General features: G+C 39.1%; 1 protein-coding gene across 1 annotated transcript in view; it reads right to left on the reverse strand.

Annotated features, from left to right (window-relative positions):
- arhgap27 (Rho GTPase activating protein 27) overlaps positions 1-23,699 on the reverse strand; it is an 83,632-nt gene that overhangs the window by 14,252 nt on the left and 45,681 nt on the right. Inside the window, exons 7-13 of the mRNA XM_080455891.1 lie at positions 20,617-20,931; positions 19,888-19,968; positions 16,920-17,042; positions 11,369-11,473; positions 5,164-5,231; positions 4,545-4,629; positions 762-863 (exon numbers count right to left, since the gene is read on the reverse strand). Of these exons, the coding sequence (XP_080312017.1) occupies positions 762-863; positions 4,545-4,629; positions 5,164-5,231; positions 11,369-11,473; positions 16,920-17,042; positions 19,888-19,968; positions 20,617-20,931 (879 nt within the window). The remainder of the gene's footprint in view (positions 1-761; positions 864-4,544; positions 4,630-5,163; positions 5,232-11,368; positions 11,474-16,919; positions 17,043-19,887; positions 19,969-20,616; positions 20,932-23,699) is intronic.

Consider the following 23,699-nt stretch of genomic DNA (forward strand, 5'->3'; position numbering starts at 1 on the left):
ACTGGATCGGCGGATCCGGATCTTCAAATAGTAAAATCAGCAGGAAGTTGACATTTTTATTAAAAAAATAAACAGTACTGGGTTTGGTGATGTTCTATATTGTCTGAATCAGCTTAGTTTGTGTTCGTTTATGGGCTAAAAGAGTGACTGTTTGAGTGTACAATGTAAGTCAATGGGGAGCATATTTTTAATTATCAATTTCTAATTAATAGAGCAATTATTTTTCATTTCTTGTCCACCTTTGGAGTTACATCATGGCAAGGTAACTACACAAACCAAACCTCTACCAAAGTGGTCTTACCCTGTAACCATTATTTTGTGTCTTTTACAGTTTTACTTTTACAGTTTCTGTTTCAAGAAGTGAATGTGGTATTATTTATTTATGTTTTTGGTGTCTTATAATTCCGTAAAGGATGGGTCTTATGACAAGACACGGAAATAAAAATGCATTAATTCATTCACACAATCCCAGCCATACAAACAGGGTCCAGTGCAGACAGAGCAGGGACCCCTTGCTCTATTCTAACTTTGCCCATCAGGTTAAGTGTGTCTGTGGGGTCTTTTTTTTACAAATATTGAACCAATTAAAAGTATTAACAAGAGCTCTTGACTAAATAACAACTACATTGGATCCATTTCCATTTCCTGAAATCTAACTGTTTTTGGGCATATAAAGTGTCTGCCCGATATCGACAATATAAATACACGATACGTACAGGAAGCATTCCTGTGTCTACTGCCAACGACAAATTCAGACGTACCTCTATAACGTTCTTCTTGCTGGACTTGTCTCGGGCGGCCCACCCAATCGTTGCCCCTCGTAGGTCTACGGTGACCTCCGCCACGATCTGATTGGTCTTGTTCTACGTGGAGCAAAAAGAGAGAGAGAAGAGACGCGCGCGCGCGCGCACACACACACACACACACACACACACACACACACAGAGGGATGTTGGTTAACCTGATGGTGCCACATTCCTAGGAATCAGACACTTAACTCTTTAAGAGCTGAGAACGCATCTGTGTGTCATTTTTAGATTTCGTTGGGCTATTCAAAAATAGCAGATATACAAGCTCATAGCGCGGCACCGAGTGCCGCGCTATGAGCTTGTAGATCTGCTATTTTTGAAAAATCGTGAAAAATGTTGTGCAAATCTTTGAATATATATATATTTAAAGCGAGCATTTCTAGCTAAAATGTTATTGCTTCTGGGGATTCTACAAATGTCTTCTAAATCAGTTTAAAACAGTTTTCTGAAACACTTATGTTGCTATAATATTAATGTCAGTGTCAAGGAGCCCCACAACGATATGTATTTGGCTGCGGACCCCCATCTCAAAATAAAATTTCCAGGGACCGCCAGAAGCAAAGATTTGAGTAAAAAACAATTGCTTTATAGATATATATATTCAAAGATTTGCAACAAAAAAAAAACACGATTAAACAAAAAATTGCAGATCTACAAGCTCATAGCGCGGCACTCGGTGCCGCGCTATGAGCTTGTAGATCTGCTATTTTTGAATAGCCAAAAGTATAAAATATGGATAAAGTGGTTACACAGATGCGTCCCCCGGTCTTAAAGGGTTAGACAAAGCAGACACTGTGTGTCTCTGGAGGCTCTATAACCAGAGGGTTTGTCTCGTCTTGAGTGTCGTCACTCTGCAGCAGCAGTGTGTGATCACATGCTGGTCTCCGTCGCAAAGTTAATTATCTTTCATTTCCTATAAAATGTCGGGAGGTGGATCGCAGTGGTGGAAAGTAACTAAGTACATTTACTTAAGTACTGTACTTAAGTACAATTTTGAGATATTTGTACTTGAGTATTTTCAATTTCCATTATTTTTTTACTTCTACTCCAATACATCTCAGAGGCAAATGTTGTACTTTCACTCCACTACAATTATTTGAAAACTTTAGTTACTGGTTACTTTTCAGATATAAACTATGATATTATGAAACATACATTAACCACTTTAGCCCTATTTTATACATAGGCTATTTGAAAATAGCAGATCTACAAGCTCACAACGCGTCGCATCGCGACGCGTTGTGAGCTTGTAGATCGGCTATTTTCAAATATTTAGTACTTTTACTTTTGGTACTTTAAGTACATTTTTATGCCAATACTTTTGTACTTTTAATCAAGTACATTTTTTATTCTGGACTTTTACTTGTAACAGAGTATTTTTATATTGCAGTATTGGTACTTTTACTTAAGTAAAGAATTTGAGTACTTTTTCCACCACTGGTGGATCGTCAGTCACAACAACACAACACCATGCATGTAGGCTGCACCCATCTCAGGCAGCTTCTGGAATGTCCAAAACAGCTGTACACTTCTTTGTCATTATGACAAAATAGCGAAAATAGTAGACAAGCTCACGGTCGTGAAGTGAGCCAGTGGTGGAAAAAGTACTCAAATTCTTTACTTAAGTAAAAGTACCAATACTGCAAATTAAAAATACTCTGTTACAAGTAAAAGTCCAGAATTAAAAATTTACTTGAGTAAAAGTACAAAAGTATTGGCATCAAAATGTACTTAAAGTACCAAAAGTAAAAGTACAAAAATGTTTGAAAATAGCCGAGGTACAAAACAGGGCTAAAGTGGTAAATGCATGTTTCATAATATCAAAATGTATATCTGAAAAGTAACTAGTAACTAAAGTTCTCAAATAAATGTAGTGGAGTAAAAGTACAATATTTGCCTCTGAGATGTAGTGGAGTAGAAGGGACAGTATTGGAAATTGGAAATACTCAAGTAAAGTACAAATACCTCAAAATTGTACTTAAGTACAGTACTTAAGTAAATGTACTTAGTTACTTTCCACCACTGGATGTGACGTGCTGCGAGCTTGTAGATCTGCTATTTTCGCTAGTGTCACTGAAATGCAACTAAAGTTTTATATTTTTCTATTACTTCACCTAATATATATATATATGTTTGCGTGATGAGTACATCCACATGAAACGTGAACATTACATGACAAATTGACAATAAAGCCATTACATTTTCAGTCAGTCTTCAGCACACAAGACTCAAAAGTCCACGGTTTCTCTCAGTTTAGTCAATCGTACCCTGCAACTTTTTACGTATGATGGCAGGACTAGAGCCATACTGATATATCAGTTTGGCAGATATACAGTATCAGCCGTTCTTTGACTTTTCTGATCGGCAATTATGCAGCCGATGTGTCCTGATTCGTTTACCACTTTCAACCTGATATCCCCTATTTCAGGTTGTGTCATTATAGGTGAACATTTAAACATCTCAACGTCTTGTGAGATTGCAGATAAAAAAAATAAGAACTTGAATGCAATCTAAGTTGAAAATATTGTCCAATCCGTAGTCTAGGGCTCTCCCAAATCTGGGATCAGTTTGGGACCCATAGAATCTGATACCAGTCGGGCTCTGGGCAGGACTACCTATGGAACATACACCTTCACAACATCATGTCGAGAGGAACAGACGAGATGGGAGTGCTGTCTGAAGCTTGTTGGATGTGCTACCAGTATTGTCACTATTTCTGCCATGACATCAGTACTGTTACTATTCTACTATACTATGTGAACATAACTTGTAGTAGTAGCACCAGTACTATAATAAAACTACTATAGTACTGTAACCCTATGCTACATACACAGGGGTATGTTCCTTTAAGTTGTTGGCGGGCTAAGCACGTCAGCGAGGAGTATTATGGAGTATTATGTTCTTTTGTTTACGGCTGTTCTGGTGTAGAGGGAAAGCGTGATCTTTTTGTTGTTACTACGGATGATACAAGTTAGAACCCTAGCTGTTCCCATCTATTTTTGTTATTAACCCATTAATACCTGGAACGCATCTGTGTCACTTTAGATTTCTTTGGCTATTCAAAAATAGCAGATATACAAGCTCATAGCGCGGCACCGAGTGCCGCGCTATGAGCTTGTAGATCTGCTATTTTTGAAAAATCTTGAATTTTTTTTTTACATTATTTTTCAAAAAACTATTAGGATTTAGATTTTTTTAAAGAATCGCCTCGGGTCTTAATGGGTTAAATCACTAGTTCTCCAGCACGGACTCCTTATTTTTTTAAGTATAGAACAGGGGTCTTCAACAGGGGGTCCGGGTCGGGACCCCTAGGGGGTCCTAAGAGTAACTACAAGGGGGCCCCAAAATCTTTGTGCAATAGGGACTTCTTTTTTTATACACTGACCACTTAGAACCCTATCAACCCTATTCTGAGGGGAACATTAGCTGAAAATAGCAGATCTACAAGCACACAACGCCTCGCGCTGCGAGGCGTTGTGTGCTTGTAGATCTGCTATTTTCGGCAAAGAAGTTTTGGTGTAGAGGGGAAAAAGAGCAGACCAAGTACAGAGCCAACGGTCAAGTTTACAAAGTATTGAAGGTTTAAGTCGCTAAATGTCTGAAAACACACATTTAACATGAATACAATATAGAGGGGGGTCCCTGCTTCATCTCTTTGTCAGCTAGGGGGTCCTTGGCCTGAAAAAGAGGAAGAGGAAGGTGTTTATAGTACTATATAAGACTTATAAGTCATACCGAAGCTGTGTTTGCAGATTTGGGGTCTTTGTGGAACGTCAACACGCCTCCATGGAGAACCGTCCACGACTGAGCCCAGTTCTTCCTGCACACACACACACACACGCACACAAGCGCACACACACACACACACACACACACAAACACACACACACACACACACAACACACACACACACACACACACACACACACACACACACACACACACACACACACACACACACAGTAAAACATAAGACAGTTATTGTTTAGTACATAGTACAGTAGGTGAGCCTTACAACCAGTGGTGGAAAAATTACTCACATTCTTTTACTTAAGTAAAAGTATCAATACTGCAATGAAGAAATACTCCGTTACAAGTAAAAGTCCGGAATTCAAAAATGTACTTGAGTAAAAGTACCTCAAAATTGTACTTAAGTACAGCACTTGAGTAAATGTACTTACAGTAGTTACTTTACACCACTGCTTACAACACACAAACACGTGAACAGAATAAAGCTACAGTACGCACGCACACGCGCACACACACACACACACACACACACACACCCCCTGATTGGTTCTTAAAGAGCAGAGAAGCTTCCTCATGAACCACAAATAAAGAGCTTTAAACATACCGTACTTTCTTGCCGTGTTCACACACTTTTGTTTTGTTTAGAATTCCAGCTTTCTCCAAGTTCTGCACCTGAAAAGATAAACACATCACAGCATATTAATATAGTCCATGTTCCTCTATCTCATCATCATGCAGCCACTTCATCAGGACACACAGGAATATGTGATGAAGGGATGAGCATATATTATGCTGTTGCCATGCTGAACACAACACAACACTTCACCAAAACCACCACAGGGGGGCATCATTCGACAGCTTTATGAATGTCGTCAAACCATGGCCATTATTTATTTGTTTAACTTTATCTTTATTCAAGAGATGTTTTTCTAAAGCTAAGAAAATCCTTGGCATGGATTGCATGAAAATTAGAATGATATTAAAAGTACACACATACAGCATATTACATATAAAGGAAATGGCAGGAAACAAGGTTTACACACAATACAACAGGCATATAATCCATGGCCATTATACTGCCTGGACAATTAACAAATAGCAGATATACAAGCCGATCTACAAGCTCATAGCGCGGCAACGAGTGCCCCGCTATGAAAAATCGTGAAAATGTGTGCAAATCTTTGAATATATATATTTTTTAAAGCATTTTTAACTCAAATCTTTGCTTCTGGGGGATTCTACAAATGTCTTCTAAATCCTAACAGTTTAAAAAAATATATATATGTTGCTATAATCAGTGGTGCTCAACCTTTTTTCATGACAAGGACCCCCAAAATTATATGTATTTGACCGCGGACCCCCATCTCAAAATATCTTGTTGCAGGGACTCCCCCAGAAGCAAAGTTTTTAGTTAAAGATGTTCGCTTTAAAAAATATATATATATATTCAAAGATTTGCAAAACAATAGCAGATCTACAAGCTCATAGCGCGGCACTCGGAGCCGCACTATGAGCTTGTAGATCTGCTATTTTTGAATAGCCAATAGAAGAGACAGGCATACAAACCATGGCCATTATACCGCCCCGGACAAGCGTTATGTTCGATGCAAGCCTCAAGTCAAACAACCCACAGACTAATGCATACATACAGTATGCTGACATATATAGTATGTGTGCATTATTTATAGATGATTATGGTATTGATTATATAACTGTATTGATCACGTAAGTAGGGCTGTCTTATCATTAATAAAAAAAAGGAAAAAAAAGTTGAATAAACAATAGTTTTTGGTATATAGAACATTGGAACATTAATATAAATGACATTTCTGTTTGCCTTTCAGGGCTTTGTAAATAGAAATTGCACAGAACAGCACCGATATGACAAGTAACTTAATGCTCTATTAGGGGTCTTCAATGTTTTCAGGACCAAGGACCCCCTAGCTGAGAGAGGGATGAAGAAGGGACCCCCCTCCTCTATATTGTATACAATTGTGTTTTAGATTCAACTTTTTTTTTCTTATTTTTTTTGGTCTGCTCTCTCTCTACACCTAAACCTCTTTGCCAAAAATAGCCGATCTACAAGCTCACAACGCCTCGCAGCGCGAGGCGTTGTGAGCTTGTAGATCTGCTATTTTTAGCTAAAGTTCTCCTCAGAAAAAGGGATACTAGGGTTCAAGTGGTTAAGGTAAAAAATATATATATATCACACAAAGATTTGGCGGCCCCCCTGTAGTAAGTCTGAGGACCCCCTAGGGGTCCCGGACCCCCTGTTGAAGACCCCTGCTCTATTATGTCATTATTTGGTGAATAAAATGTAATTTTATACACAGTCTGTATGGTAGATAATAGAGTATGTTCATACAATTATAAGTCATAAGACATTTAGATGATGTGTCTAGGTTTGACATGATCCTGTTTCTGGTTTGACACAAATCTTTGACCTTTGTTTATCCCCTGAGCAAGCAGGCAGGCTCTATTAGCTCAGTGGTAAAACATGTGCGCAGGAGCCCCGGGTTCAAATCCGGGGTGGAACAGTGAAGTTACAGAGTGCTGTTTTAAACAGGCTATATTAAGAAATGACACTGACCCGTATGCATAAACAAAAGAACACTAATAATAGGACTATGGCTGAAACAGGCCATATTATTACCAAGATGCAAAAATAGCAGATCTACATGCTCTACAACACGTTGATTATTGAGAGCTACTGATCTTGTCTGTCTGGGATCCACTCATATAGCACTGATGATGACGAAGGTCCTGTGACCCAAACGTTTGCTACTCTTTTTTTGGCACGCATCTCTGTCATTTTAGATTTCTTTGGCTATTCAAAAATAGCAAATCTACAAGCTCATAGCGCGGCACCGAGCTTGTAGATCTGCAATTTTTGAGAAATCGTGAAACTTTGTGCAAATCTTTGAATATATATATATATATATATTCTTTTTTTTTAAGCGAACATTTTTAACTCAAATCTTTGCTTCTGGGGGGTCCCTGGAACAACATATTTTGAGATTGGGTCTGCTGCCAAATACATATCATTTTGGGGGTTCTTCAAAAACCTTTAGAAGGATTTAGAAGACATTTGTAGAATGGCCAGAAGCAAAGATTTGAATGACAAATGTCTGCTTGAAAAAATAAAAAAACAGTATATTCAAAGATTTGCAAACGATTAATTTCTTTTTTTTAGCAGATCAACAAGCTAGATCTACAACTCGGTGCCACGCAATGAGCTTGTAGATCTGCTATTTTTTAATAGCCAAAAGTATAAAATAATGGTTATAGCTCAAATCTAACATGACACAGATGTGTTCCCGGATTGAATGGGTTAATAGTTTATGTAGAGAGCGGCTCTTTTTCTGACAGTTTTTTTTTAGACTACCGGACCTGCAGTCAACCCTGGACAAAGGACACAGAAGGGCACAACAGTTTACCCTGGACTTTAGAGCTTGTAGATCTGCCATTTCCATTTCCCATTTTCCAGCAATTCTTTTGGGGTTCCCCCCCCCCCCCTAAATGTCCAAAATAGGTACGCCAGGTTAAAAGTAGTTACTGTACAAATTGCATGGACGACGATAATAATGACGTGAATATCATATGACATTTACCGTTCAGTTCATCCAGCTGTTTTTGATTGAAAGGAAAACGATTCCATAACGATAATTGTTAAAGGAATTTGGCATAATTATTATGCAAAATGACTACAATTATCTCAAATAATTTGCGATCGTATGATTACGTAATAATCAGTGGTGTAAAGTAACTAAGTACATTTACTCAAGTACTGTACTTAAGTCCAATTATGAGTACTTTTACTCCTACTCCACTACATCTCAGAGGCAAATATTGTACTTTTACTCCACTACAATTATTTGAAAACTTTAGTTACTAGTTACTTTCCAGATATAAATTATTACATTATAAAACATACATTAACCACTTTAGCCCTGTTTTATACCTAGGCTATTTGAAAATAGCAGATCTACAAACTGATGTGACACGTTGTGAGCTTGTAGATCTGCTATTTACAACATTTTACTTTTGGTACTTTAAGTACATTTTGATACCAATACTTTAGTACTTTTACTCAAGTAAATGTTGAATTCCGGACTTTTTGCTTGTAACAGTACTTCTACATTGCAGTATTGATACTTTTAGTTAAGTATAACATTTCAGTTCTTTTTCCACCACTGGTAATAATTGTGCCAGACCTGCACGTATATAAGCAGCTTTCCAACAGAATCAGATGTCCCTGTTTATTTGTCATTTCTTTCTCTTATGTAAATGTGTCGTCCAGCCGTGACGGCAGTCAAATAACATTTGAATAAACTTCCATGGACTTTATCTGTGGCAGCGCTGCAGTGTTGCCAAGTCTGCTTATTATAAGCAACGTTGGGCTTGTTTGTAAATATTGGTAGTTGCGGGTTGTGGTTTTTCGGGCTTGTTTCTAAAGTGTAGTTGTTTATTTGGGCTTGTTTCCTAATGTTGTTTAAACCCAGTGGTTCTCAAACATTTTCCTTTTCAAAAACATTCCACATTTTCCATTTATTTTCAATATTTTTGTTGAAAATAGCACAACAAGCTTGTAGATCTGCTATTTTCTGATAGCCAATGTATATAGGGTTTAAAGTGGTTAAAGGGATAGTTCACCCAAAAAATTACTTATTTTCTAATTCATGGATATTCTTTAGTTTTTGTCTCATTCCTAAGCCAATAATTTGATGACCAGCGGACCGGTAGGCAGCGGTTCCGGCAGGAGACGCAAATAGTCTCCTTGGTATCTCCTACCGGACCGCTGGTAGATCTAGTCGCTTCTTTTTAGGGCTTGTTTTCGTAGACCCGGTTACTCGTTTCTCTCACAAAACCCTGGCAACACTGGCGCGCTGTGACATCACAGTGAACCTGGCGGTCTGATTGGGCGGACAGTGCTGAGTGTAAAGGAGACCAATATTGACTCAATACCTCAACAGGACAACAGTACTGTACTGTAGGATGATGACGAGGCATTTATGCAAACAGGGGATGAATGGGACACGCATGCTTGTTGACATTATGGCTTATAGTTCCTGGAGTGATAGAGTGATATATATCTCACTACAGCACTGGCCCCTCATAGATAGACACAAGTAGGGCTAGGTGAATAATATCTAATATCATGATATTTATTTGACCAAATACCTTGATAATATCATATTGAGACAATATAAATTTCCTTGAATTATTTCACAATTGTCCAAAGAAAAAAGAAAACAAATTAGCAGCGGCTCATAGATCTGCTATGTTTAGTATTGGTTTACAAAATGCCAGATGATTCCTCCCCACACACATCCCTGCGTAGGCTTATGTGATCACAATATTACGGTATATGCAAAATCCTCAACTCTCAAATCATGACATGGATATTATTATTGCCACCAGCCCTAGACAGAAGTTTCTATCGATGCGTGGGCCTTAACACTAAAAACAAACCCACGTTATAGCGAAGCCACTGTGAGGTCAAATAGTAAGGCCTTCTCCACGGCCTGAACCCAAAGACCTTAAGAGAGAGACAGAGAGACAGAGAGACAGACAGAGAAACAGAGAGACAGAGAGACAGAGAGACAGAGAGAGAGAGAGAGAGAGAGAGAGAGAGAGAGAGAGAGAAAGAAAGAGAAAGAGAAAGAAAGAGACAGAGACAGAGAAAGAGAGATAGAGAGACAGACAGACACAGAGACGGACACAGAGACAGAGAGAGAGAGAGACGGACACAGAGACAGAGAGAGACGGACACAGAGACAGACACAGAGACAGACAGAGAGAGACAGAGAGATACAGCGAGATACAGCGAGATACAGAGACATGCATACAGAGACACAGAGAGACACAGAGAGACACAGAGAGACACAGAGAGGTACAGAGAGATACAGAGACAGTCAGAGACAGAGACAGAGACAGAGACAGACAGACAGAGAGCGAGAGACAGACAGACACAGAGAGAGACACAGAAAGAGAGACAGAGACAGAGACAGACAGACAGAGAGACACAGAGAGAGATAAAGAGACATGCAGAGACAGACAGACAGACAGACAGACAGACAGACAGACAGACAGACAGACAGACAGACAGACAGACAGACAGAGACAGAGACAGAGACAGACAGACAGAGAGCGAGAGACAGACAGACACAGAGAGAGACACAGAAAGAGAGACAGAGACAGAGACAGACAGACAGAGAGACACAGAGAGAGATAAAGAGACATGCAGAGACAGACAGACAGACAGACAGACAGACAGACAGACAGACAGACAGACAGACAGACAGACAGACAGACAGACAGACAGACAGACAGACAGACAGACAGACAGACAGACAGACAGACAGAGAAAGAGACAGAGACACATAGAGAGATAAAGAGACGGAGACAGACAGAGCCATTGGGTCCCATACTTCTCAGATGATCAGTACCATAACAGAGCTCATCTATAATAGAGTATAATCAGCATAACGTCTCAGTCAGTAGAAACCTCATATTATGTCAAAAATAAAACGGTTACTTGTCAGGATCCATATTCAAAAATAGCAAAACAATAGCAGATCTACAAGCTCAAAACATCGCTTCGAGCTGCGTTTCGAGCTTGTAGATCTGCTGTTTTTTGGATACTTTTTGTGTGACGCTGTAGTATGATCAAAGTAGGGCGTTAATTTACAAAGAAAAAAACCACCACAAAAAGTTAAAATATGGAGATAAGAGGTTTTTCTGCCTGACGACAGCAACCATAATGAGTGTCAGCAGACCTGACGGGTTAGAGAGGGACATGGACTCACATGATGCTGTTGGCTCTCTGGAGGCTGACCCAGAGAGGAGGAGGTGCTGTCACCTCCTCCTCCTCCATGGTCTGACAGGTTCCTCCTGTGAGTGGGGAAGAACCTCTGAGAGAGGAGAGGAGAGGAGAGGAGAGGAGAGGAGAGGAGAGGAGAGGAGAGGAGAGGAGAGGAGAGGAGAGGAGAGGAGAGGAGAGGAGAGGCATTTTAGGATGTGTCGTTCAACCACAGAAAACATCAACATACCATTGCTGTCAGTTTGGAAACCTTGAATGTCCAAACCAGGTTCTTTAATGTTTTTTTTAGGCCATTAAAAATAAAGTAAAACAGTGAAAATAGCTGATCTACAAGCTTACAACGAGTCACAATCGCGACACGATGTGAGCTTGTTTGATCTGGTATTTGTCACAACTTTTGTGTGACACTTTTGTGTGATGATGAAGTACGGCGTTCATCTACAAGATTTGAAACACAAAGACACAAGGTTTCTATCCGACAGCAACGATCATACTTCAGCTTGAAACAAAAACCATGAAGATTATTCCGGTTAGAGAAAGCTTTTCTCTATAACTGTATACACAGACTATGACTATATAACTAATCCATAACTAATCTATATGACTGTATACACTATGCAGGTACAGATAGAGCTGTCACGATTACGATTAACCCTTTAAGACCTGAGGCGATTCTTAAAAAAAATCTAAATCCTAACAGTTTTTTGAAAAAAATCAAAAAAACAAAAATCTAGATTTTTCAAAAATAGCAGATCTACAAGTTCATAGCGCTATGAGCTTGTAGATCTGCTATTTTTGAATAGCCAAAGACATCTAAAGTGACACAGATGCGTTCCAGGTATCAATGGGTTAAGTTGACAACTAATTGTTACACAAGATAATTGTGATGAACGATTTAATTGTGCGTTTGGCATTGAACATTGTTACATATGAATACAACTTTTATGTTTGGTTTTAGGCTTCATTATCACAAATTGCACAGGGGCCGATATGACTGAAACACAAAGAAATGACAGACACATGTATTCACATTCACGTGTTGAAAGCTTGTAGATCTGCTATTTCTGCTACTTTTGGAAAATGTCGGAAAATGTCGGAAATTTTTTCTACACGGATACGATTATGACGATTATGCAAAATGATTGTGATTATCTCAAATAATTGCGATTAGGCGATCATGTAATAACTGTGACAGGCCCAAGTGCAGATGATGTCCACACATCTTAAATGTATTAGAGGGCAGGGCGTTCATTAACGGAAAATGTGCAGCTTTTTTCTCTGCTTTTGTTCCTACATGTTGGGATTTAATTTAATTGGATTTAATCCCAGACAGAGGGCAAAACTATTTAAACAGGCAAAGCAAACAAAACAAAACAAAACAAACACTGTATGTGTAATAGAGCTATACTGTAGTGTAGCACCTTTCTTACTAAACATGCAGCTCTTCGGGTGGAAAACCTCATATGTCTAAAACTATTACTTTTCAGCATTGAAATACAAAAACAGCAAAAGTAGCAGATCTACAAGCTAGCTTGTAGCTAGCTGCTACTTTTGCTGCTACTTTTGCTACTTTTGTGTGACGCTGTGGTGTGATCAAGTAGGGCGTTAACTCTTACGAAGAAACACAAAAAGTTCTACTATGGAGATAGGCGGTTTCTGCCCGACAGCAAGGATATTACATGAGTCAAGATGACATGGTAGGCTTAGCCCCGTTTGGAACCTCACTCTCCACCATACTGTAGCTCCGAGATGGGAACCCGCTGTGCCGGCTCCCGGCAGAGGTAGAGTCCGTCCAAACGTAGTGTGGATGGATCACCTATTTCGCAACATCGTATCCAAAAAAGTAAAAGGCAGTCCCAGACACCTGCGGATGTTTGACATTTCTCCGGATAGTATACATTTTTCACAACGGGGTTGAAAAAAACGTTTAAATCGCGTATTTAGACAGTCTGTGGCCATGTTTTCCCATTCAACCCGGAAGAACCCTCTACGGCAGGTGCCAGTACTGCCTCCGAATCGGCTACGATGGGAAAACATGGCCACAGGCTGACTAAATACGCAATTTAAACGTTCTTTTCAACCCCGTCGTAAAAAAAATTACTTTCCGGCAAAATGTCAAACATCTGTAGGTGTCTCAGACTACCTTAACTTTTTGGATACGATGCGGCGAAAAAGATGATCTTCACTACGTTTGGACGGACTCTACCTCTGCTGGGACCCGGTACAGCGCAGTGTTGATTTCGCCGACTAAAACTATGACGAAAAATGATCGTCGACTACCTTTCTTCACTGACGAAAAACTAAATAAAAACTAATCAAAAACTGAGCTATGATGACTTTAACTAAGACTAAATATATTCACAATTTCATCAACAAATAAAAAAAGACTAAAATGTTAGTGAGGGATCTAGTGGAGAAGAGATCCAGTAGAAGTCATTTAATGTTTGGTTGCGCTCTGGTGTAGCGCTCTGAAAATAGCAGTTCTACAAGCTCACAACGCGTCGCGCTGCGACGCGTTGTGAGCTTGTAGATCGGCTATTTTCAGCATGCAACCAAGTGTAAAATCAGCCATTACGACGCCATCAAGGCACCGGTAAAAATGGTCGACTAAAAAAAAAAAAGAAAACATTTCAGGTGACTAAAATATGACAAAAACTAAATGGAATTTTATTCAAAAGACTATGACTAAAACTACATCAAAATTTGCTGTCAAAATCAACACTGGTGCAGCGGGACCTCATCTCGGAGCTATCGTGGGCTAGACTTGGTATCTTTTAGGAAGGTACAGCCTGGTCCTGAGACTTCAAGCAAGTTCCTCTCTTATCTTTGCATTCAACTATTCAACGATCTACTGATTCAGAACGGCTCAATCAGCAGATATCTTTAAGCGTGACCTTGAGCCATTATTTATTTTGCCTCTCTTGATTGTTAATGATTAATTTGACAGCTTTTCCATCCTTTTAGTTTTCTACTCATTTAATTAGTTTTTTATGCTTCCTTCATTATTTTCCACTTTCTTTTTATGTACTTGTTCTTTTTTATGATCTTTTCTTTTTTTTGTGTAAAGCACTTTGAGTTGCATTTTATTGTATGTATGAAAGGCGCTTTATAAATAAATATCATCATCATTATCTAGCTTGCACAAAAACAACTTTCACCCACTGTTTTACACCTGTAAACCTGTGATGTGACAATAAAGTGATTCTAGTAAACCTGCATTCCTTAGTGGATCTCAAGGCTCGTGAAGGAACACAAAACAAGATAATTTATATAGAACTCCAAGGTTTTATTCCTATAGCAACACCCTGGGGATTACATGGATGTGTTGTCAGTCTATTTTATACTGGTTAAGTAATGCTTCATTTCTGCTCCAGTCGCACGCCAAAAATTGCAGATCTAGGAGTTCACAGCGCGTCGTGATCTTGTAGATGTGCTATTTTCGGGCGTATAAATGTGTCTAAGCTAAAGACTTCAAAAGAAGCCGGAGCGTCAGGTGTGACGCATTGCCCTCACCCTGCCTGAAGCATTCTGTTTAACACCTGGCACACCCTGCCTGAAGCATTCAGTTTAACACCTGGCACACCCAGCCAGCCTGACATGACTCACCGCTTATGCATGTACAGTAGTGTGTGTCTGTGTGTCTGTGTGTGTGTGTGTGTGTGTGTGTGTGTGTGTGTGTGTGTGTGTGTGTGTGTGTGTGTGTGTGTGTGTGTGTGTGTGTGTGTGTGTGTGTGTGTGTGTGTGTGGTGTGTGTGCAGGGCGTTATCTCACATTACTCACTGATCTTCTCTCCATTGCCCTGTTTATAATCGTACTCTACAATAGCAAGGAGATTAATTTTAGCCCTACTGTATGTAGCAAGAAATGTGCCCGTCTAGACTAAGAGTGTGTGTGTGTGTGTGTGTGTGTGTGTGTGTGTGTGTGTGTGTGTGTGTGTGTGTCCTAATGTTACGAACATTGTCCTGCCTTCCAAACTTTATCTTGATAATTAGACCTTAAATAATTTTGATTGCTAAACAATAGCAGCATGCAGTGCATTTTTGTTCTATGACGTAATGTAACCTCAGGAGGATGGGCATTGTAGTTCTTTTGTCCATTATTAGGTTACACATTACCTAATAGACTACAGGCTGCTGCTCAGTGTCGGACATATTTGGCATGTGAGCAGAGGTGGAAAAAGTACTAAAATGTTTTACTTAAGTAAAAGTATCAATACTGCAATGTAGAAAATACTCTCTTACAAGTCAAAGTCTGGAATTCAAAATGTATCAAAATGTACTTAAAGTATCAAAAGTATAAAGTACTCATTATGCAGAATGTCCCATTTCGCAAGTTTTCAAATGAATAAAATGTATGAAAATCTTTTGAAAATAGCAGATCTTGTAGATCTGCTATTTTCAAATGCCCGAAATGTATATAGGGCTGAAGTGGTTAATGTATGTTTTGTAATAATAATTAAAATCTACAAAATAACTAGTAACTCAAGTTTTCAAATAATTGTAGTGGAGTAAAAGTACAATATTTGCCTCTGAGATGTAGTGGAGTAGAAGTAAAAATAACGAAAATTGGAAATACTCCAGTAAAGTAAAAATACCTCAAAAAATTGTACTTAAGTACTGTACTTGAGTAAATGTACTTAGTTACTTTCCACCACTGCATGTGAGAGAGGCGTTGCTGCAAAAATCTCTGTTGCAAGTTTCGAGTGAAACAGGAAGTTGTCACAACATGAAGAGGGAAGGAGAGGACAGTGTTTACTGTGTTGTTGTGACACAGTAAACAAGTGAATGTCATTTACATATTATCGCTACAAATGAAAATACAGCACATTAAAAATTAAAATAAAAACTGTTTTAACCACTTAACCCATTAAGACCTATAACGTACTGTAGCATCTGTGCCACTTTTTGATTTGAGCTAAAAAAGCATTATTTTACACTTTGGCTATTCAAAAATAGCAGATCTACAAGCTCATAGCGCCGCACCGAGTGCCACGCTATGAGCTTGTAGATCTGCTTTTTTTTTTTTATCGTGAACATGTGTGCAAATCTTTGAATATATATATTCTTTTAAAGCGAACATTTTAACTCAAATCTTTGCTTCTGGGGGGTCCCTGGAACAAAACATTTTGAGATGGGGGTCCGTGGTCAAATACATAGTTTTACTAGGTCCTCTCCTTTTCCCCCCCTCTACACCCAAATCTCTTCACCGAAAATAGCTGATCTACAAGCTCACAACGTGTCACAATGCATCACATTTTGACGTGTCACATCTGTCACCTTCGCCGAACGTTCACCCCAGAATAGGGACGTATTTTTTATAAGATTTCTTTGGCTATCAAAAAAATAACAGATCTACAAGCTCATACTCGCGCTGCACTCGTAGATCTGCTATTTTTGAAAAATCGTGAAAATCTTTGAATACATATTTTTTGTTGAGCCGAGTTGCACAGGACCCATGGTGTGTGTGTGTGTGTGTGTGTGTGTGTGTGTGTGTGTGTGTGTGTGTGTGTGTGTGTGTGTGTGTGTGTGTGTTCTCACCGTGTCTTCGTGCGCTGCGCTGAGCTGTGCAGGACCCATGGTGTGTCTCCAGTTTTTAGCGTTAGAAACGCTGTCGGCCTCGACACCGTTGCCCACCTTACCCTGACCCGACGCCACAGGGGCCTGCATGGAGAAACATGCATTTCATTACAGTGGTGGGAAAGAGTACTACATTTTGTTTTACTTAAAGGAGCACTTCACCCCTGGAAGAAGTTTTCGGTCTTTTAATGAAGTTTAGGAGTCAAGAAACAAGATCCTGGGTTTTTTTTGTGAATAATCTGTGTTTTTAGATATCTAGTAATCTTCGCAATATTCGTGACGTTATTTGCATCATGAGAGATTGGTCTCATTCCTTTCCGCACTACATGTCTCGGCGTGTCTCAGTCAGACCATCTCAAAAGACAGCCCCAATGGGGTGTCCGTAACACTTTGTTCAACCTTCTTTCGCCACTCGGCCACTCCCATTAGCTGCGGCCAGCGGCCCTTGTAGAGTGAGGCATTACTTTACCTGAGTTATCTTCTGATAGTTGTACTTGAATGTTGACATGAAATAATAATCCTGTGTAGTGTTTCATAAGCGCAAGCTTGAAAAAAAAAATACAGCGTGGAGTAGCAGCGCTGGTAAACAAACACCGTCACGAAAGGCTAGGATCATAATACCAAGGATGTGACAGTGATGTCAATACTATGCGACACGGAAGTGAAACTGCATGAAGATACTTATATGTCCCAGTGATATGACATCACTAACGAATCCTTGGACATAATATGTAACTAGATGAACGTTTGCGAGGACAGCCAGTGTTGCCAGATATTGTGAGAGAAATAAGCAGCCAGGTCTATGAAAACAAGCCCAAAAGAAAAATAACTATGCCAAGAGCACTTTACCTAGACATGGGATATTATATATTTGAAAATTGCTGATCTACAAGCTCACAACGCTTCGCAACCCATTGTGAGCTTGTAGATCTGCTATTTACAAAAAAATCTTGAGGGGGAAAAAGTCCAAAATGTGGATTTTTTGCAAAATATTTTTATTTGCTTTTCAAAATGTGGAATATTTTTGACACATATTTGTTAGGGGCTCCCTGCCACAAATTATAATTTCAGATGGGGGTCTGTGGAAAAATACATGAACATGTTTGAGAACCACTGGTTTAAACAGCAATCAAAACATTTGGAAACAAGCCCAAATATCAACTACATTTTAGAAAGAAGCCGCTTATAATAAGCAGACATGGCGACACTGGCATGCTGTTTGGATGTTAGGGATGTTATTGTTGGAGATCACACCCACATGGAACCTCCCCTGCCACAAGGCACCAAAGCATTCTGGGAGTTGAAGTTATAGGCAGTGATACGCTGTGGTCCCCCTGTGGTCCCCCCTGTGGTCACCCCTGGAACTTCTTCCAGGGGTGAAGTGCTCCTTTAAGTAAGAGTATCAATACTGCAATGTAGAAATACTCTTTTAAAAGTAAAAGTCTGGTAATCAAAATTTACTTGAGTAAAAGTACACAAGTATTGGCATCAAAATATCCTTAAAGTACCTAAAGTAAAAGTAGTCATTATGCACAATGTTTCACAAGGTATCATATTATGTATAAAATGTTTTTAAACTATTTGCCTCTGAGATGTAGTGGAGTAGAAGTAAAAGTATTGGAAAATTGGAAATACTCCAGCAAAGTAAAACATACCTCAAGCAGTACTTGAGTACATGTACTTAGTTACTTTACACCACCGTTTAATTAGAAATGTAGTATATATATATATCGTCACTGTCAGGTGGAGACCATGTACGGGTTCCAATGGATCCAATGTAGTTATAATTCAGTCTCAACTTGACTTGTTGAGCGCATTTCACATTTTGCTCACTGCTCAACTCAGGGGTCTTCAACAGGGGGTCCGGGACCCCTAGGGGGTCCTCAGAGCTACTACAGGGGGTCCGCCAAATCTTTGTGTGATAGGATTTTTTTTTTTACCTTAACCAACTTGAATCTCTTTTTCTGAGGAGAACTTTAGCCAAAAATAGCCGATCTACAAGCTCACAACGCCTCGCGCTGCGAGGCGTTGTGAGCTTGTAGATCGGCTATTTTTGGCAAAGAGGTTTAGGTGTAGAGGGAAAAAAGTGCAGACCAAGTAAACAAAAAAAGTCCCTGCTTCATCTCTCTCTCAGCTAGGGGGTCCTTGGCCTGAAAACGTTGAAGACCCCTGGCTTAACTTATTTCCAGTGGTGTAAAGTAACTAAGTACATTTACTTAAGTACTGTACTTGAGTAAAATTTTGAGTTATTTGTACTTTACTTGAGTATTTCCAATTTCCAATACTTTTACTTCTACTCCGCTACATCTCAGAGGCAAATATTGTACTTTTACTCCACTACAATTATTTGAAAACTTTAGTTACTAGTTACTTTTCAGATATAAATTATGACATAATGAAACACACATTAACCACTTTAACCCTATTTTATACCTAGGCTATTTGAAAATAGCCGATCTACAAGCTCACAACGCGTCGCGATGCGACGCGTTGTGAGCTTGTAGATCTGCTATTTTCAAATATTTTGTACTTTTACTTTTGGTACTTTAAGTACATTTTGATGCCAATACTTTTGTACTTTTACTCAAGTAAATTTCTAATTCTGGACTTTTACTTGTAACGGAGTATTTTTATATTGCAGTATTGATACTTTTACTTAAGTAAAGAATTTGAGTACTTTTTCCACCACTGCTTATTTCTTTGCACATTATATATTATACATATTTATTGGAATATGAAATGTGTATTGTAAATTGGTGTCACTGAAGTAAAGCATTTTAAAACTTGAGCTTTTGTTAGGACATGAGTCCTTTTAGTTTGCGCGTCACACAGCTTTCTATCTCCCAGGCTTATAGCCTGCCGGGGCCGGCAGATCAATGTATTGGGGATTGTTATCAGCCACAACAGGTTCATTTGGATGAAGTTATACCTCAGGGAGGTTCCACTGGGACTTGGATCCGTCTCTCAGGTAGTAGTACGTCTGTCCTCTGTCGTCCAACGACTTGATCCACTGTCACATGACAAACACATTAGCGTTAATGAGGCTTCTGGTGGCCTATAGCGTTTTCAATGTTTATAAAGAAATTGAAGGATATGTACTTGATGAAATGACTCACCTGGCTACAGAATAAAAGCATTATTAACCCATTTAGACCTGAGGTCAATTCTAAAAACGCAATCTAAGTTTTCTAAAAAACTTCAAACATGTATTAAAAAATTACAACAAATGTATGTTGCTATATACTATACATAGCAACAAGAACCCCAAAAGGGGTTCCTGTCCTGAAAGGGATACAAATAGGGGTTCAAGGAAAAGAAGAAGAAAGTCTGCACACTGTTCTCAAGCTCCAAGAAACTCACTTTTTATTTTTGCAACGTTTCGACGCTTCTAGGTCTTCATCAGGCAAATATATCATATATTTGCCTGATGAAGATATATCCATGCATTCCATAGGGCTAGACCACACATGGACAAATGACATCATCAACTTGCGACGGGAGCATATTGAGTGAATAAATACAATATTTTAGGCGTTTTTACATAGGGCAATTATAATGTATTAAGGGATAATAAGGCTTATTAACATTTTAACCAAAATGTTGTTTTTGTCTTTAGGAAAACATTTCACCCTCCTGCGTGCCCGGGCCGGTATCTAACCTGCTCCTGTGAGTGTTGGCTGGTGAACACCCACGTGCCGTCGGGCTCGGCGGTGAGGATCCATCCTGGCGGGGCGTTGCGGTCCAGCCTGGCTCTGGGGATGTCGGGCTTGGTCACGTGGCTGAAGTTGTACTCCTGCGTGGAGGAGGGGCTGTGAGGAGAGCCATGGCCGCTGAAGCTGTACTCCTCCTGCGTGGCGGGGCTTTGAGGAGACGCAGGGACGCTGCTCCTCTCCTCCTCCTCCTGGAGGAGCTCTGCCACGTCAGCAGCTGCAGGGAAGACCTCTGAGGGGTAGTCTTCTTCTGGCAGAGGAGGCTGGAGGGACAGCAAGATGCACACATACACCTTTGTGTTACTATACTGTATACTTCATCATTTTAGCAGTGGTGGGAAAAGTACTCAATTAAATAAAATAATAATTGCATAACGTGCCATCGATTTTCGTACCTTTTTCAAGTAGTCACAGAATATTTATCTCCGGTATAATCGATCCCCTGAAGGTTGCTAATCACTGAGGGTTGCACTGTGTGGTTTCACAAATGTCAACGAGGTCATCGCGACCTCGTTGACATTAATTGTCTGCCTTTGAAAATAGCATGTCTGGGCCAAAAAAAGTACACAATATCTTGGGTTCTGAATGTTTTTCCCTTTCTTTTCTTTTTTTACGTTTTAGACGTCCATGGCGCTCTGGGCAGTGGTGGAAAGTAACTAAGTACATTTACTCAAGTACTGTACTTAAGTACGATTTTGAGGTATTTGTACTTTACTTGAGAATTTCCAATTTCCAATACTTTTACTTCTACTCCACTACATCTCAGAGGCAAATATTGTACTTTTACTCCACTAAAACTATTTGAAAACTTTAGTTACTAGTTACTTTTCAGATATTAATCATGATACAATGAAACATACATTAACCACTTTAACCCTATTTTATACCTAGGCTATTTGAAAATAGCCGATCTACAAGCTCACAACGCGTCGCGATGCGACGCGTTGTGAGCTTGTAGATCTGCTATTTTCAAATATTTAGTACTTTTACTTTTGGTACTTTAAGTACATTTTGATGCCAATACTTTTGTACTTTTACTCAAGTAAATTTTGAATTCTGGACTTTTACTTGTGTCAGAGTATTTTTATGTTGCAGTATTGGTACTTTTACTTAAGTAAAGAATTTGAGTACTTTTTCCACCACTGGCTCTGGGCTTATGATAATTTGTTCGTCTTTGACGCCAATGGCACTGAATGAGTTCAGGTAGGTTAAGTGATGTTTTTTTAAAAGGTTAAAGCACTATATTGTGATAGTAATCATTGCTATAGAGTGTTTGTTCAGTAACAGGAGTCTCCATGTCTCTCCAGCTCTTTGATAAACAGAACATACATTTAAAATGTCAGCCAATCAGGAGAGAGTACATTTTAGCAGCATCATTCTTATAGTGATCCAGTTCCATTTTTGTCTGCTCATTTCTCTGTGTCATCACTTCCAATTTCACTTGTTTAATCTCTATCCTGACTGAGTTCTCTATCCTGATCGGATAAAATTGGTATCCCTGAACTGAAAATGCATTTTCTGTTTATTAAAGAGCTGGAGAGACATGGAGACTCATGTTACTGAACAAACACTCCATAGCAATGATTACTATCACAATATAGAGCTATTTAACATTTATTTTAACCAAAGATAATCACTTACCCTACTGTACCTTTAAGTGTGTACACACGCACGTGCATGCACACACGCACATGCACACGCACACACAATAATGTTTAAATGTGACTAAATCCTATCGAGAGATTTGTGAAATAGTATTATTCAGTATCATTAGTTTATTATTTCTAACTAGTTCAGAATGAGGACAAGCTTCTTAAGTTGTTGTAGAGCTCTGGGGACATGCTGAGAATAGAGCCTGACCCACAGAACCTGACCCGTATGGGACGGAGGGACTGAGGGACGTTTGAGTGGCACCCGCATGTCTTTTTTACATTACTCATATGTATATTAACCCATTAACCCATTAATACCTGGAACGCATCTGTGTCACTTTAGGTTTCTTTGGCTATTTAAAAATAGCAGATATACAAGTTCATAGCGCGGCACCGAGTGCCGCGCTATGAACTTGTAGATCTGCTATTTTTGAAAATTCTTGAAAAAAAAAAGTTTAGATTTTTTTCCAAAAACGGTTAGGATTTAGATTTTTTTAAAGAATCGCCTCAGGTCTTAATGGGTTAAAAAGGGATAGGGGACAAAACATATCTATATATTCAAGTCTCCATGTGGTGACTATCTCTGTAAGACCGGGAACACATCTGTGTCATTTTCAGATTTCTTTGGCTATTAAAAAAATAGCAGATCTACAAGCTCATAGCGCTGCACCGAGTGCCGCGTTATGAGCTTGTAGATCTGCTTTTTTTTTTTTATTGTGAAAATGTTTCCAAATCTTTGAAATAAATATTTTTTAAACTCAAATTGTATTTTTTAACTCAACTCTTCGATTCTGGGGATTCTACAAAAATCTTCTAAATCTACATTTATTTTTTATTTATGTTGCTATAACATCAGTGGTTCTCAAACTTTCTTCATGTCAAGGACCCCCACAATTATATGCATTTGGCCGCCGACCCCCATCTGTTAAATATGTTGTTCCAGGGACCCCTCAGAAGCAAAGATTTAAGTTAAAGAGCTTGAGGTTGAATAATGACAGTGTTAAGAAATATCTACATATGTCAGTTCTCAAAAATAGAAGTACATTTTGAAGATATTTTCTGGTCGTCAGAAATGTACAGATTAGCGACTGTAAAAGGGGCGCTCAGCGGAGGGCAGATCTCCACCACACTGTGTGGTCTACGAAATCTGCAGGAGTAGTATACAAAAAAAATAGTTTTGAAGAAAATGCTAAATGGTGGAAAACTCCCCTACATCAGGGGTCTTCAACCTTTTCAGGCCAAGGACCCCCTAGCTGAGAGAGAGATGAAGCATGGACCCCCTCTATATTGTATAAAATTGTGTTTCAGATTAAACTTTTTTTTGGTTTACTTGGTCTGCTCTTTTTTCCTCTCTACACCTATACCTCTTTGCCAAAAAT

Source organism: Gymnoscopelus braueri (genome assembly GCF_963280865.1).
Source record: "Gymnoscopelus braueri genome assembly, chromosome: 17".
NCBI classification, from domain to species: Eukaryota; Metazoa; Chordata; class Actinopteri; order Myctophiformes; family Myctophidae; genus Gymnoscopelus; species Gymnoscopelus braueri.